The sequence below is a fragment of the Aethalodelphis obliquidens genome, unplaced genomic scaffold (assembly GCF_003676395.1).
Source record: "Aethalodelphis obliquidens isolate GAN/ISIS:26980383/991018 unplaced genomic scaffold, ASM367639v1 scaffold28, whole genome shotgun sequence".
Classification (NCBI taxonomy): Eukaryota; Metazoa; Chordata; class Mammalia; order Artiodactyla; family Delphinidae; genus Aethalodelphis; species Aethalodelphis obliquidens.
In genome coordinates, this window is record NW_020837972.1 from 6,577,379 (window position 1) to 6,589,742 (window position 12,364).

Consider the following 12,364-nt stretch of genomic DNA (forward strand, 5'->3'; position numbering starts at 1 on the left):
CCAGGTGAGAGGTGATGGAGGCTTGAACCAAGGACTAGCAGTAGAGGTGGAGAGAAGTGGTAGGAGTTTAGATGTAGCTCAAAGGCAGGACCAGTAGAATCTCCCGATGGATTGAAGTGAAATATGAGAGGGAAAGAGGGGTCAAAATTGACTCCAAATGGGATGGACAGAGTTACCATCAACTGGTATAGGTGAGGCTGAAAGAGGAGCAGAGTGCAGGAGAGATCAGGAGTTCAAGTTTGGACATGTGCTTCCATGAGCTAGCATTAGGACATTCCTTAGTATTCTGAAAAGGAGACCATGGCTTCTAGGTACTCTGCTACCTGAATAAGCTGGAGGATAAGGGAAACAAGTCCAGAGTCAGGAAGACAAAAAACACCAGCACCACTGGTTGAGCCCTTACGTAGAGCCAGCCACTGTACTGGGAGCTTCCCAGTGGTGACATCCCTCATTCTCACAACAGCCCTGCCACGCGGATACCGCCATTATCCCAATTTTACCGATAAGCACCCAACCTTGGGGAGATGAAGTCGTTAGTCCAAGGCCAGCCAGATGCTACGTGGCAGAGCCAGGGTTTGAACCCAGATCTGCCTGACTCAAGAGTCCACACTTTTACCCCTGCTGCTGCTGAAGCCCAGGAGATTCATGGAGGTGATGGACTTAAGCTCAGTCTTGAAAGACGGGGTTGGTAAGAAAGGAGAGAGAGTGGATTGAGCAAACACAGGATGAAGTTCCAATTTCTTGTCCTCACTCCAGGGCCCTGTGTGGCCGGGTCCCTGCCATCCTCTGCATCCTTCCCTCACGCCACTTGCTCGTGAAGCTCCACTGGCCTGATTGCGAGCTTTTCCCACACACAATTCCCTCTATTTGAAATGCTCCATCCTATCTCTTTCTCTGGCTGACTCCTACACATGTCTGGGGGTTCAGCTCCAAGGTCACTTCCTCCAGGAAGCCTTCTCTGATTCTCCCCTCCGCTACCTAGAACTACTCTTGTTGCATCATGCACTTGTCCTTTGTAGCCCTTAAAACAACTCTCATAATTATTGTGCAATTGTGTGTTCTACATCCGCTTCTCCCATCGAACCAGTGCCGTCCAACAGAACCTTCTGCAGTTCCGGAAATGTTTTGGACCCATGCTGTCACGATGCAACTACAGCAGCCACTGGCCACATGTAGCTACTGAGCACTTGAAATGTGGCTAAGGCAACTAAGGAACGGATTTTTCAAACACCACCTACTTTACTTATAAGTCAAATTTTATATTGTGTATTATATATGAAAATTATTTCACATACTAATTACATAATTTAAATAGCCACATCTGGCTAGTGGCTACTGTATTGGACATTGAAGCTCTAGACTGTGAGCTCCTTGAGGGCAAAGACCATGTATCTTATTTGGTTGTAGAATCCCTTGACCTAGGATGGTACCCAGGAAAATCACTGAATGAATGAATGAGTCAATCAATCAATCAATCAATGTAGTCTGCATAACTTGCTTTCAAGAAATCATCCTAGAAAGGAGAGACCCAGGAAAATCTGACTTGCATAAGATCTCACAGTAAGGCAGAACTAGATATAAAATCTCAGCTTTCTGAATCTCCTGTCCATAGTGCTGTGCCTGAGTGGACAGCAGGTGAAAGGCAGAGGTTGTTTGTGGTCTCAAATGACCCATCCTAGAGCTGTGTGAAGGTGCCTCTAACAGCAGGAAAGGACTACTTCTTAGACACCCTCATCCCTCTTCCCCCTCCCCTGACCCTGTTAACTACTTAGCAGCTTGTAATCTATTAACACTTGGCCTCCTGTGGGACTGAGCCTGTTCCAAGGTCCACTCTTGCCCACCCTCTACAAGGCACTCTGATTTTTTAAAAATCCATATTGCTCTCAGGCAGTCTGTTGCCAGCAATCTGTGAATAATATATATAGGGTGTGGTTTAAAAAACACCTATGTCGTGATGTGTAACCCACTCAGATTCACATGGCTGCCCCTTTTCTTCTATTCTTTTTTATAAATGGAGGTTAACATATTTCAGGGCTAATTTTGACATCATTCAAATGTACTTTGGGGTTTGCAGATTACATTTTGGGGGAGTCCAGCATAAGGAGTCTATAGATTTTGTTTTTATAAATTATTTTTCAGATGTCATAATAATAATAGTTAATATGTGTGACTTCTTTGTATCTGCCAGGCATTAGCACATATTATCTCATTTGATCTTCCCCATAACCCTCTGAATCAAGTACTATTATGATTCCCATTTTATGGCTAAGGAAACTGAGTCTCAGAAAGGTTAAGTCACTTGCTCGAAGTCACACAGCCAGGAAGTGGCACAGTCAGGATTTGAAGCCAAGTCTGTCTTCTCAAGAGTCAGTGCTCTTAACCAGCACACAATTTGGCCTCTCTAATAGATATTATATGTATTTATGTGTATAAAAATCAGAAAAATAATCAAGAAACTTACCACTGGGGTTTGGGAAGAGAGAGACTTACTTTTATTTTTGTGCTTCTTTTTGAACTTTATTTTCCCTATCTATATATTATATTAGTACATTATATTATATATTAGTATAAAAACTAAATTAATTTAAAGCTGAAGTAAAAAATTCTTATTAATTTTACTTTTTTAAATTAAGGAAGGAATTGTCATTCTAGTGTCATGTCTATATATTAGATTAAATATACATGAATCTTTGAGTAATTTGCAAAGTTCACATGCTCTGACAGCATTTGAAAATTTATCCCAGTAAAACTGCAGTTCCAATACGTATTCTTATTCTGAGCACCAAATTTCATATTTTAGTTTCTGAATTATTTTTATTTAGAGATAATAGGATAATATTATTATCATAGATAATATGATAATATTAAACATGATATTTATTTTCAATGAACGTGGTATGTTTTCCTTGAGATATCTGCACTCAGATATGTACATTTTTATGTATTCATACATCAGCTTTGGATATTATAACTGAGTGTCCTTTAGCATTTGTGAAATAATGCTGTGTTACATAAGATATGCTATTTGAGGATCAATTAATAAAAGCTTAAAAGTAAAAATTTAATTAATTAAAAATATTAATGAAAATTAATTTTATACTGATTGAGAAGCAGACACTACAATACCCTTCAGTACTTATAGCTTCAGAGAGCTGTATCAGTCACGCTAAAAGTCACTTGGGAGAATTCCTCAGTGGCTTAGACAGAAAAAAAACATTTAAGTCAAGAAAATACACACATACTAACAACAATGTATCCTTTCCAACAATTCCAAATGGTGTCTAGTTTTACCATCCAAATGGCTAGTACTTCTAAAAATTAAAACAAAACCCCCATTAATGTTCTTTTTAATGCCCCATCTCATACTCTTGGAATTTGCTTAACAAATCACCATCAGCTTGTGGTAGGAGACATTTGGAAGCCCCTTTACAAGCTCCCTATACTTGCCACGCATGACTGTATTCCCCCAAGATTTTCAGAGCAAATTTGGCATCCCTGAAAAATTCCAATCCTCTAAGCAGTGTATTTCTGAGTTCCCAAGGAGAGCCGACAGTGAGTCTCACTCTAGCTAGCTGTTACAAAAGCCGTTCATTCAGAAGGCAAGAGGTTTCAGCAACGATGCACAGCCCTCTCATTCACACACTTCATAAACAACAAGACTTTGCAGAAGCCTCCTCTCTAGGAAGGAATCCCTGCTTTTTAGAAACCAGTTTGCAACATCAGTATCATTCCCTTCTAAAAGACCTTGCAGGAAAATTAGGAATTTCACAGCATAGGAGAAGGACTGGAAAGGACCGATGTCATTGCATGGACTCATCAATTCAGTCCGCATTTCAAAACAGCAGCTAATGCTTTCTTAAAACACAGACCTCAAAATGCCTTTAGGATTGAGAGCCATTATAAGGGAAAACATAACATGGGTAGGTCCCCATAAGATTCCGACGGATCTGAAAAATCGAACTGAGTCAGAGATACAGATGCTGAGCTGATGGGGTAGGAAAATGGCTTGTCTCCTCCAGGCCTAATTCTCTCCTCTGAAACAGTTCCCTTTAAATTCAGGAAGCCACGCTGAGACGCCCCTCTGCAGGTTTTCCTTTTTTAAAGGAAAACCTGTCTGCGTCTCACTCGCCCCCAGGATACTCACGGCAGCTGCCTTAGCTGGAATAAGTCCTCCTCCATGTCCGCGCTGCGCCAGGACGAGCCCTTTTCATGGCCCTTACATGGTGGTGGTGGATGACGAGGGCTCGGGGGCTTCAGCACTAGGGCTCTGGACCGCGCGGCTTCCTCCCTCGGTGGCAGCTGTTCCGGGGAGGGAGCCGCCAGGGGCCAGCCCAAGAGACAAAGCCGCCGCCGCCAGGAGACCGCGGCGAGAGTGGGCGGAGAGGAGGAGGTGAAGGGCAGGGCTAGCTGCGCGGGGAGAGGGGGCGGGAAGAGCCCTTCTGGTTAGCGGAATTTACAGGCTGTCTGTGGCTGGTGGTGTTTTACTGAGATGCCTGTGGGGCACACCAGCCTGTGAAATGGCTGTCTAGGTACCAATGAGCACTCTTTGCTTGACGAAGCCTCTCTAAATGTTTATTTGTAGGGATTCATTAAGGTTGTAACTGGTATAATATTCTTGAAACCCAGGCTGCTATAACAAAATGCAGAGAATGAAAAAATTGTATACGTACTCATGCATTGAAGCATTGTTTATTGAGCACCTACTGTGTGCCAGGCACTGTAAGACTCACCGGGCATATGACAGAGAACAAGTTAGAAGTGACATTGACATCACAGAGCTGAGGTCTTTTATTTTATTTTACATATTTATTTATTTTGGCTGCGCCGGGTCTTAGTTGCAGCATACAGGCTTCTTAGTTGTGGCATGCAGACTCAGTTGCGGCATGCATGCGGGATCTACTTCCCTGACCAGGGATGGAATCCAGGCCCCCAGCATCGGAAGCACAGAGTTTTACCCACTGGACCACCAGGGAAGTCCCACAGAGCTGAGGTCTTGTGAAATGAATCACACACAAAAAAATGTACGTTGAGTAGGAGAAAGCTACTCATTCATTCATTCAACAAGCATTAGTGAGTGATTTCTACAGTTCTGGGGAATCAAAGATTAATAAAACCAAATCCCTGCCTTCAAAATCCTCTTCATCTTGTTTAATGGCTCTCCCATCCCCCTTCCACTAGAATGTCTCCCCCCCCCTTTAGCATTTAAGCTCCATAAAGGTTTGTTGATGTACCCCAAGGGCCTGGAACAATAAAATTTATTTATGGACACTGAAATTGGAATTTTATATTCCTAGCTACACTCAACCCCAGGGCTTTGCATTTTGAGCACTCAATAAATGATTGGTAAACTGAAAACAAACATCTTTCATTCAAGTGAGGAGATTCAGTATCTATTTTAAGCCCTAGAGAGTAGGGATAATAATTTATATCAGGGTTGGCAAGTTGGAGGTCTATTGGTAATGGATCCAACTCACCCTGGTTTGTTCAGGACTTGAGTTATAGCACTGAAAGTTCCATGTCCTGGAAAGTGCTGGGCTCCAAGCAAACCTTGACAGTTGGTTACTCAACTCCATACAAACCGAAAGCCAGATCCAACACAGAGATGCTTAAAAGGTTTTGAATACTTTTAAGTGCAAGATTTCAAACTATACAACTCTTAGATAAAAATCTAAGACTCATAGGAATAAGTCTTTATGACTTGGAATTAGGCAGTGGTTTCATAGACATGACATCAAAAAGCATAGGGGACACAAGAAAAAACAAAAAACAGATATATTGGACCATATCCAAGTTAAATGCCTTTATGCTGCAAATGATACCATGGAGAAAGTGAAAAGACAACCCACCGAATGAGAGAAATATTTGAAAATCATATAACTAATAAGAGATTTACATTCAAAATATGTAAAGAACCCTTACAACTCAGTAAAAGACAAATAACCCAATTTAAATGTGGGCAAAGGATATGAATAGACATTTCTTCAAACATGTATAAATAGCCCATATGCCCTTGCAAAGAAAAAGTGTAACAACACCGCAATCAAGATACAGAATGTTTCCATCACCCCAAAAGTTCATCTCTGGCTCCAGACAGCCACTAAGCTGCTTTTATTACTATAGATTAATTTGCATTTTCTAGAATTTATATAAACAGAAGCGTAAAGTACATATTCTTTTGTGTCTCAACTTCTTTCACTCAGCATGGCTTTGAGATTCCTAAGTGTTACTGTGTTGTTTTAGTAGTGCATTCTTATCACTGAGCAATAGTCTATTGTATGGATATGCCATATTTTACTTACCTATTCATCAATGAATGACCATTTTGGATTTTCTAAATTTGGAGTTATGATGAATGAAGTAGCTGTGAACGTTCATGTACAAGTCTTTGTGTAGATTTTCATTTTCATTTCTCTTGGATAAATAAATAGGGAAGAGTGAAATGGCTGGGTCATTGAGGTAAGATTATGTTTATCTTTATAGGAAACTGCCGGCTTTCCAAAGTGTATGTATCATTTTACATTCCCATCAGTGATGTATGAGAATTCCAGTTGCTCCAAATCCTCACTAACACACAGCATTGATAGTTTCTTTAACTGTCACCATTCTACTAGGTGTATAGTGGTATGGCATTGTGGTGTTCATTTTTGTTTCTCTCATGACAAATTATGTTGACCATATTTTCATGTGCCTATTGGCCATTTATATCTCTTTTTTGTGCAGTGTCTTGTCTGTCCAAATATCTTGACAGTTTGAGGGGAATTGTGTGTCTTCTTACTAAATTGTAAGAGTTCTTTACACGTTATGGATACAGGTCTTTGTTAGATATATGTATTATAAATTTTTCTGAAATTTGTGGCATACTTTTTCATTTTCTTAACAGTATCTTTCAAAGAGGAAAAATTTAAATTTTGATAAGATTGAGGTTATCAGATTGTTTTTCTTTTATGATTTGTGCTTTTTGTGACATAAGAAATCTTTGTTTACCCCAAGGTTGCAAAGATTTTTCTCCTATGAAAAAACTCCTCAGAGAGTTTTATCGTTTTCGCTTTTACACTTAGGTCTATGATCCAGTTCCAGTAAATTTGTGTGTTTTGTAACATTTGTTCACAATAGTATTCCCTCTATATTTTTAGGTGTCCTTCCCTTTCTCTAGATCTCTATGGGTTATTTGGCCACGGAGGAATAGTGTATCTTGCAAAAAAGTTTGAGCAGGAAGACAGGAGACAGGGCTTGCATTCAAGCATTGTGACCTTAGACCGGCCTCTCCACCTGTATGTGGCTGTGTTCTCATCTGTAAAAGTGGCACTAATCATACATTACCCTGCCTGCTGTCCAAGAGTGTGGTGAGAATGGAAGGAGATGCTACAGATGCCAGCGCTTAGAACTGGTCCAGTTCCAGAGAACATGTGGGGTGCTATAACTCTCATCATTTCCAAATGATCTCTGTTCCTCTGTCTCAGTGTTCTACCAAGTATAGAGTGTTTACTTTTGAGTGTAATGGAGATGACTTTAGGTGATACATGGGATAAACATTTAGCCTACTTAAATGATCAAATACAGATACTTATTTTTATGTATATTAGAAAAATATGGTTTTTTCCAAATGTGAAAACAATCTAAAAACAAAAGAAATTTTAAAATATTTATGTGATATAGATAAAAAAACTAAACTAAACTAATTAAACAAATTGGGAGATTAGGATGGACATATATACACTACCATGTGTAAAATAGGTAGCTAGTGGGAACCTGCTATAAAGCACAGGAAGCTCAGCTCGGTGCTCTGTGATGACCTGGATGGGTGGGATGGGGGCAATGTGAGGGAGGTTCAAGAGGGAGGGGATATATGTATACATACAGCTGATTTACTTCATTGTACAGCAGAAACTATCACAACATTGTAAAGCAATTATACGCCAATAAAAAAATAAAATGAAAAGAAAATAAAGTGACTTCTACAGACAAAAAGAAAATTAAATTAAAAGTAAAGGTGACATCTGGATATGGCCAAAAAACTTTAGGATGCTATCCAAATAGCTGAAGCTTGTCAAAATGCAGATGTATGGGCATCACACTGATACATTCTGATCCATTTGGCTGGGATGGAGCCAGGAGCCTACACTTTTAACCAAGAAGTCAGGGGATTTTTGAGCTAAGCCGTGTAAGGCCCACATTTTGAGGAACATTGTTCCTAGTGTCTTAGTTATCTATAGCTGCATAACAAATTACCCCAAAACTTAGCATCTTTGAAAAATATTACCAATTATTATCTTGCACAGTTTCTGTAGGTCGGGAATCCAAAAGCAGGTTATCTGGGTGGTTGTAGCTCAGGGTCTCTCATGAGGTTGCAGACAGCTATCAGCCAGGGCTGCAGTCTCATATGAAGACTCGAATGAGACAGGAAGGTCCACTTTCAAGATGGCGGACTCACATGGTTGGTAAGTTGGTGATGACTGTTGGCAGGAGATCTCAGTTCTTTGACAAGTAGACTTCTCCATAAGAAGATCCTCTCCTGAGCATCTTCACAGCTAACATGGTCAGTGGCTTCTCCCAAAGTAAGTGGTCCAAGAGAAAGCAAAGTTGATGTGAGAATGTCTTTTATGACCTGGCCTTGAAATTTACATACTGTCCTTATCACAATAATCTTTTGGTTACACATGTCAGCCTTATTTGATGTGGGATCACATCAAATATAAGGGGGTCTTTGGGGCATATCTTGGAGGCTGGCTACTACACTCAGCTTCCCTTCTGTATTGTTCCCCATGTTTGAAACTCTCAGAAAAGACAGTAGAGAAAAAACACAAGAGTCTCTGCCAGGAAATGGGGTGACTAGTTTAATTGATGGCAGAAGTTAATTCTGTTATCAATTAACTCTTCTGGGCCTCAGTTTCCTCACGAGTCAGATGAGCTGGCCTCTCATGGCCTCTTCGATTAAGGTCCTTCCTGATTAGAAAAATAAATAATTGTGACTTTTAAGATGTTATGATCAGATGTTCTGGGAAGCAATGGGCTAAAGTCTTACAGGGCTTCTGTCTGAACAGGAGGAAGTGACTTTTAAGCTAATCTCATTCTTACTGGAAAGTAAAAAAGGAATCCAGGCACTGTTTGACAACATAAAAAGTAACATCAAATAGGAGGAGACATGCAAAAAACCATATCCAAGTTCTTGGAAACTTGCATGGGCTTGCTGATTTAAGAACACGAATGTATGTGAAATATGAACTGATCAACCATATAAATTAGGTAATAATTCCCACAATTACTTATTGCAAATCAATTATTTTTATAAAGGATTTATATTGAAGAGCTCCCAAGAAGGCTTAAAGGCGGGTTTATTGTGAGGATCTGAGAGGTAAAGCAAGCTTAAAAGCTGATTTTAGGATCTCTCTGGAGATTGGAGATCAATCAGAAAAGGAGGGTTTGAGTTACAAAGGCTGCAACAATTCAGAACTACTGCATAAAGAAAGATAGACTTATATAGTCATCTCTTAAAAATGTTTCTAATTATGAAAGAAATAAATGATCATGGTAGAAACTCAGATAACATAGAAAAACATTCAGAAGAAACTAAAACTTACTACTAATCTACCACAAAGAGATAACCAGAGTTACCATTTGGGGGGTATAGCTTTCCAGCCATTTTTTGATGCAGGGACACATACACAGACATACACAGACGTCTTCTTACAAATTTGGAATCATATTTATCCTATTAGGTGGCCTGTTTTTTCACTTTTCATGAGCTTCTAATGAGCATTTTTTACCAGAAGGAGTAATAATTTTGATGCTATATTTCCCCTGTGTTTTGATGATGCTTTTCAAGTTTAAAATTTTAAATTATTTTTTGAATAATAATGCATGCACATAGCACAAAATTCTCAAAGGACGAAAGGTGGCCTCAGTCACACAGTTCCCTTACCAGAGGCCAGCAGTGTCCCCAGTTTCTTAATTATCTCTATATTTATAAACACTGAATCTTATTCTCACACAAATAATAGCATTCTCTTCCATTGCCCTGCCCCTTACTGTTTTCCCTTAACAACACATCTTAGAATCTCCCTTATTAGTACACAAGAGCTGGTGCATTATTTTCATAGCACATAGTACTCCACTACACGGGATTACTATAATTTTTCTAGGTATTTAGATGCTTCTAGTCTTTTATTATTAGCAGCAATGCTGCAATACATATCTTCATTCTAATGTGTGTGTGATAAATATGTAGGTCACAGAGTATGCAGATTTGTCATTTTTGTAAATAGTCCAAATTGCCCAGGGTGAAGATGGCACCCATTTACTCTCCCCCAGGGATGCCCAAGAGTGTCTGTTTCCCCATATACTTACCATCACTGTGTATTGTATTTTTCATGCTTTGTCAATCTGATGGGTGGAAAAAAATGTTTTCTGATTGGAGTTTTAATTTGCATTTCTTTCATTACCAAGTAAGGTGGAGCATCTTTTCAAAGGTGTAAGAACCAGTTATGCTTCCTTCCTAACTACCCCAGCTGGAATCAAGACCATGTGCCCAAGTGGGTACTTGAAACCAACACAATGTGGAGTACTGATCACAGTGTGGGGTAGTAATGGTCCCATCCTGATGGACTAAGTCTGAGGCAGAAGTGTCCAGCCTAAGACACAGACCTTAGATCCACACAGATCTGCCTGACATCCTGTCTGGTCACAAACCAGTTGTGTGACCTTGGCCAAGTCATTTTACTTCTCTGGGCTTTCCTCTTCTGTGAAGTGGAGATTTTTTTTTAATACATTATACTTTATGCACATGTAACACAACTTTCTAGCAAGTCATCTTTTTAAAAAATTATTTGTTTTTATTTTTGGCTGTGTTGGGTCTTCGTTGCTGTGCGTGGGCTTCCTCTAGTTGTGGCGAGCGGGGGCTACTCTTTGTTGCAGCGCACAGGCCTCTCATTGCGATGGTTTCTCTTGTTGTGGCACACAGGGTCTAGGCACACGGGCTTCAGTAGTTGTGGCACACGGGCTTAGTTGTTCCGCAGCATGTGGGATCTTCCCGGACCAGGGCTCGAACCCGTGTTCCCTGCATTGGCAGGCAGATTCTCAACCACTGCACCACCAGGGAAGCCCCTGAAGTGGAGATTTTAATAGAACCTACTTGGTGGGGTTGTTGAGAGGATGAAATAGGACAGTGCACGTAGGTACTTAGCAGAGGGATCTAGCCGCTATCAAGTGTTTGGCAAGCGGTTTCAATTATTATGTTTACAGCAAGGAAAGTGTGAAACCCAGTGTATGAGTCAGGATTCTCCATATTCCTCAATTTTAATTTTTAATAGTATAAGTATAGTTAGGTATAATCCACTTAAACAAAACTCTATAATTTATAAGCATATAAAGGGGTCCTGAGACCAAAAACTCTGAGAACCACTGAGCTAGAACTTTGATTTCCTTACTAAAGCAGTTGCGACTACTTGCTCTGGAGTTGGGGGAAGTGATTAAACGGGAGGGCAAATCCTCTCTGGCTCCAGTGCTGTCCAGCGCAGTAGCTGCTGGCCACTTGTGACTATAGAGTACATGAAAAACGGCTGGTTCAAATTGAGAGGTACTTAGTACAAAAGAAGAATGTAAATTATCTCATTAATAATTTTTCCATATAAATGACAATATTTTGGACACATTGGGTCAAGTAAAAGATATTGATAAAATTAATTTTATCTGTTGTTTTTCACTTTAATGTGGCTACTAGAAAATTTAAAATGTTTACTTCCATATATTTCTATTGGACACTGCTATTCTGGAGACACACAGACTTGCCTGCCAACCTTGTTTCCACCACTTACAAGCTGTGTCAAAAGACTTTTTCTCTAAATTTCTTGTATTTCCTGGGATGTAAAAACTGTGAAGACTGAATATGAATAATGCATGTAACGTACTTAGCAATGCATTTAAGTAAACAATAAGTTTGGTGGCTGTTATTATTAAAGGTCTCGGTTTCTCTATAGGTGTCGTCAGAGATGTGCCCCATGCTCATTAAAGGCCCTTCCTCTGAGATCCATTTCCACTCCGACGACAATTATAACTAAAGGTGGCCAAGTTATGATCCCGTTTACAGGCGGGGGTCGCCCTCTTTACACCGAAAAATAAAAATGACCCAGAGTCCCTTCTGCAAATGGGATATGTGTAACTATGAACAGGGCCCGAGCAAAACTTGAAAACCAAGCGACCCCGGGCCGCACGGTCTCCCTTAGTAACCGACGAAGACGCCCTTGACTAAGGGGGAAAAGGAAAAACAAGGCGGTGGTCCGTCGACTCCAGTCCTCCGGCGAGAACCACTTCCCGTTTCTTCCGGGAGCCCGTCCTTCTGTGTACCCTCCCCGGAGGAGCTGGGACTTTG

The 12,364-nt window shown here is 40.3% G+C and overlaps 1 protein-coding gene across 4 annotated transcripts in view; it reads right to left on the bottom strand.

Annotated features, from left to right (window-relative positions):
- Positions 1 to 4,353, bottom strand: part of SVOP (SV2 related protein) — an 88,792-nt gene extending 84,439 nt beyond the window's left edge. For 3 of the 4 annotated variants that reach the window (XR_003436670.1, XM_027124476.1, XM_027124477.1), the window contains exon 1: positions 4,145 to 4,334. Coding sequence is in view for 3 of the 4 variants with exons in the window: in XM_027124476.1 (XP_026980277.1) it covers positions 4,145 to 4,179 (35 nt within the window). In the remaining variant the exon portion in view is untranslated. Of the gene's footprint in view, positions 1 to 4,144 lie in introns of all 4 variants that reach the window. The other variant, XM_027124475.1, reaches the window with a different exon arrangement.
- Positions 4,354 to 12,364: the final 8,011 nt, after the last annotated feature.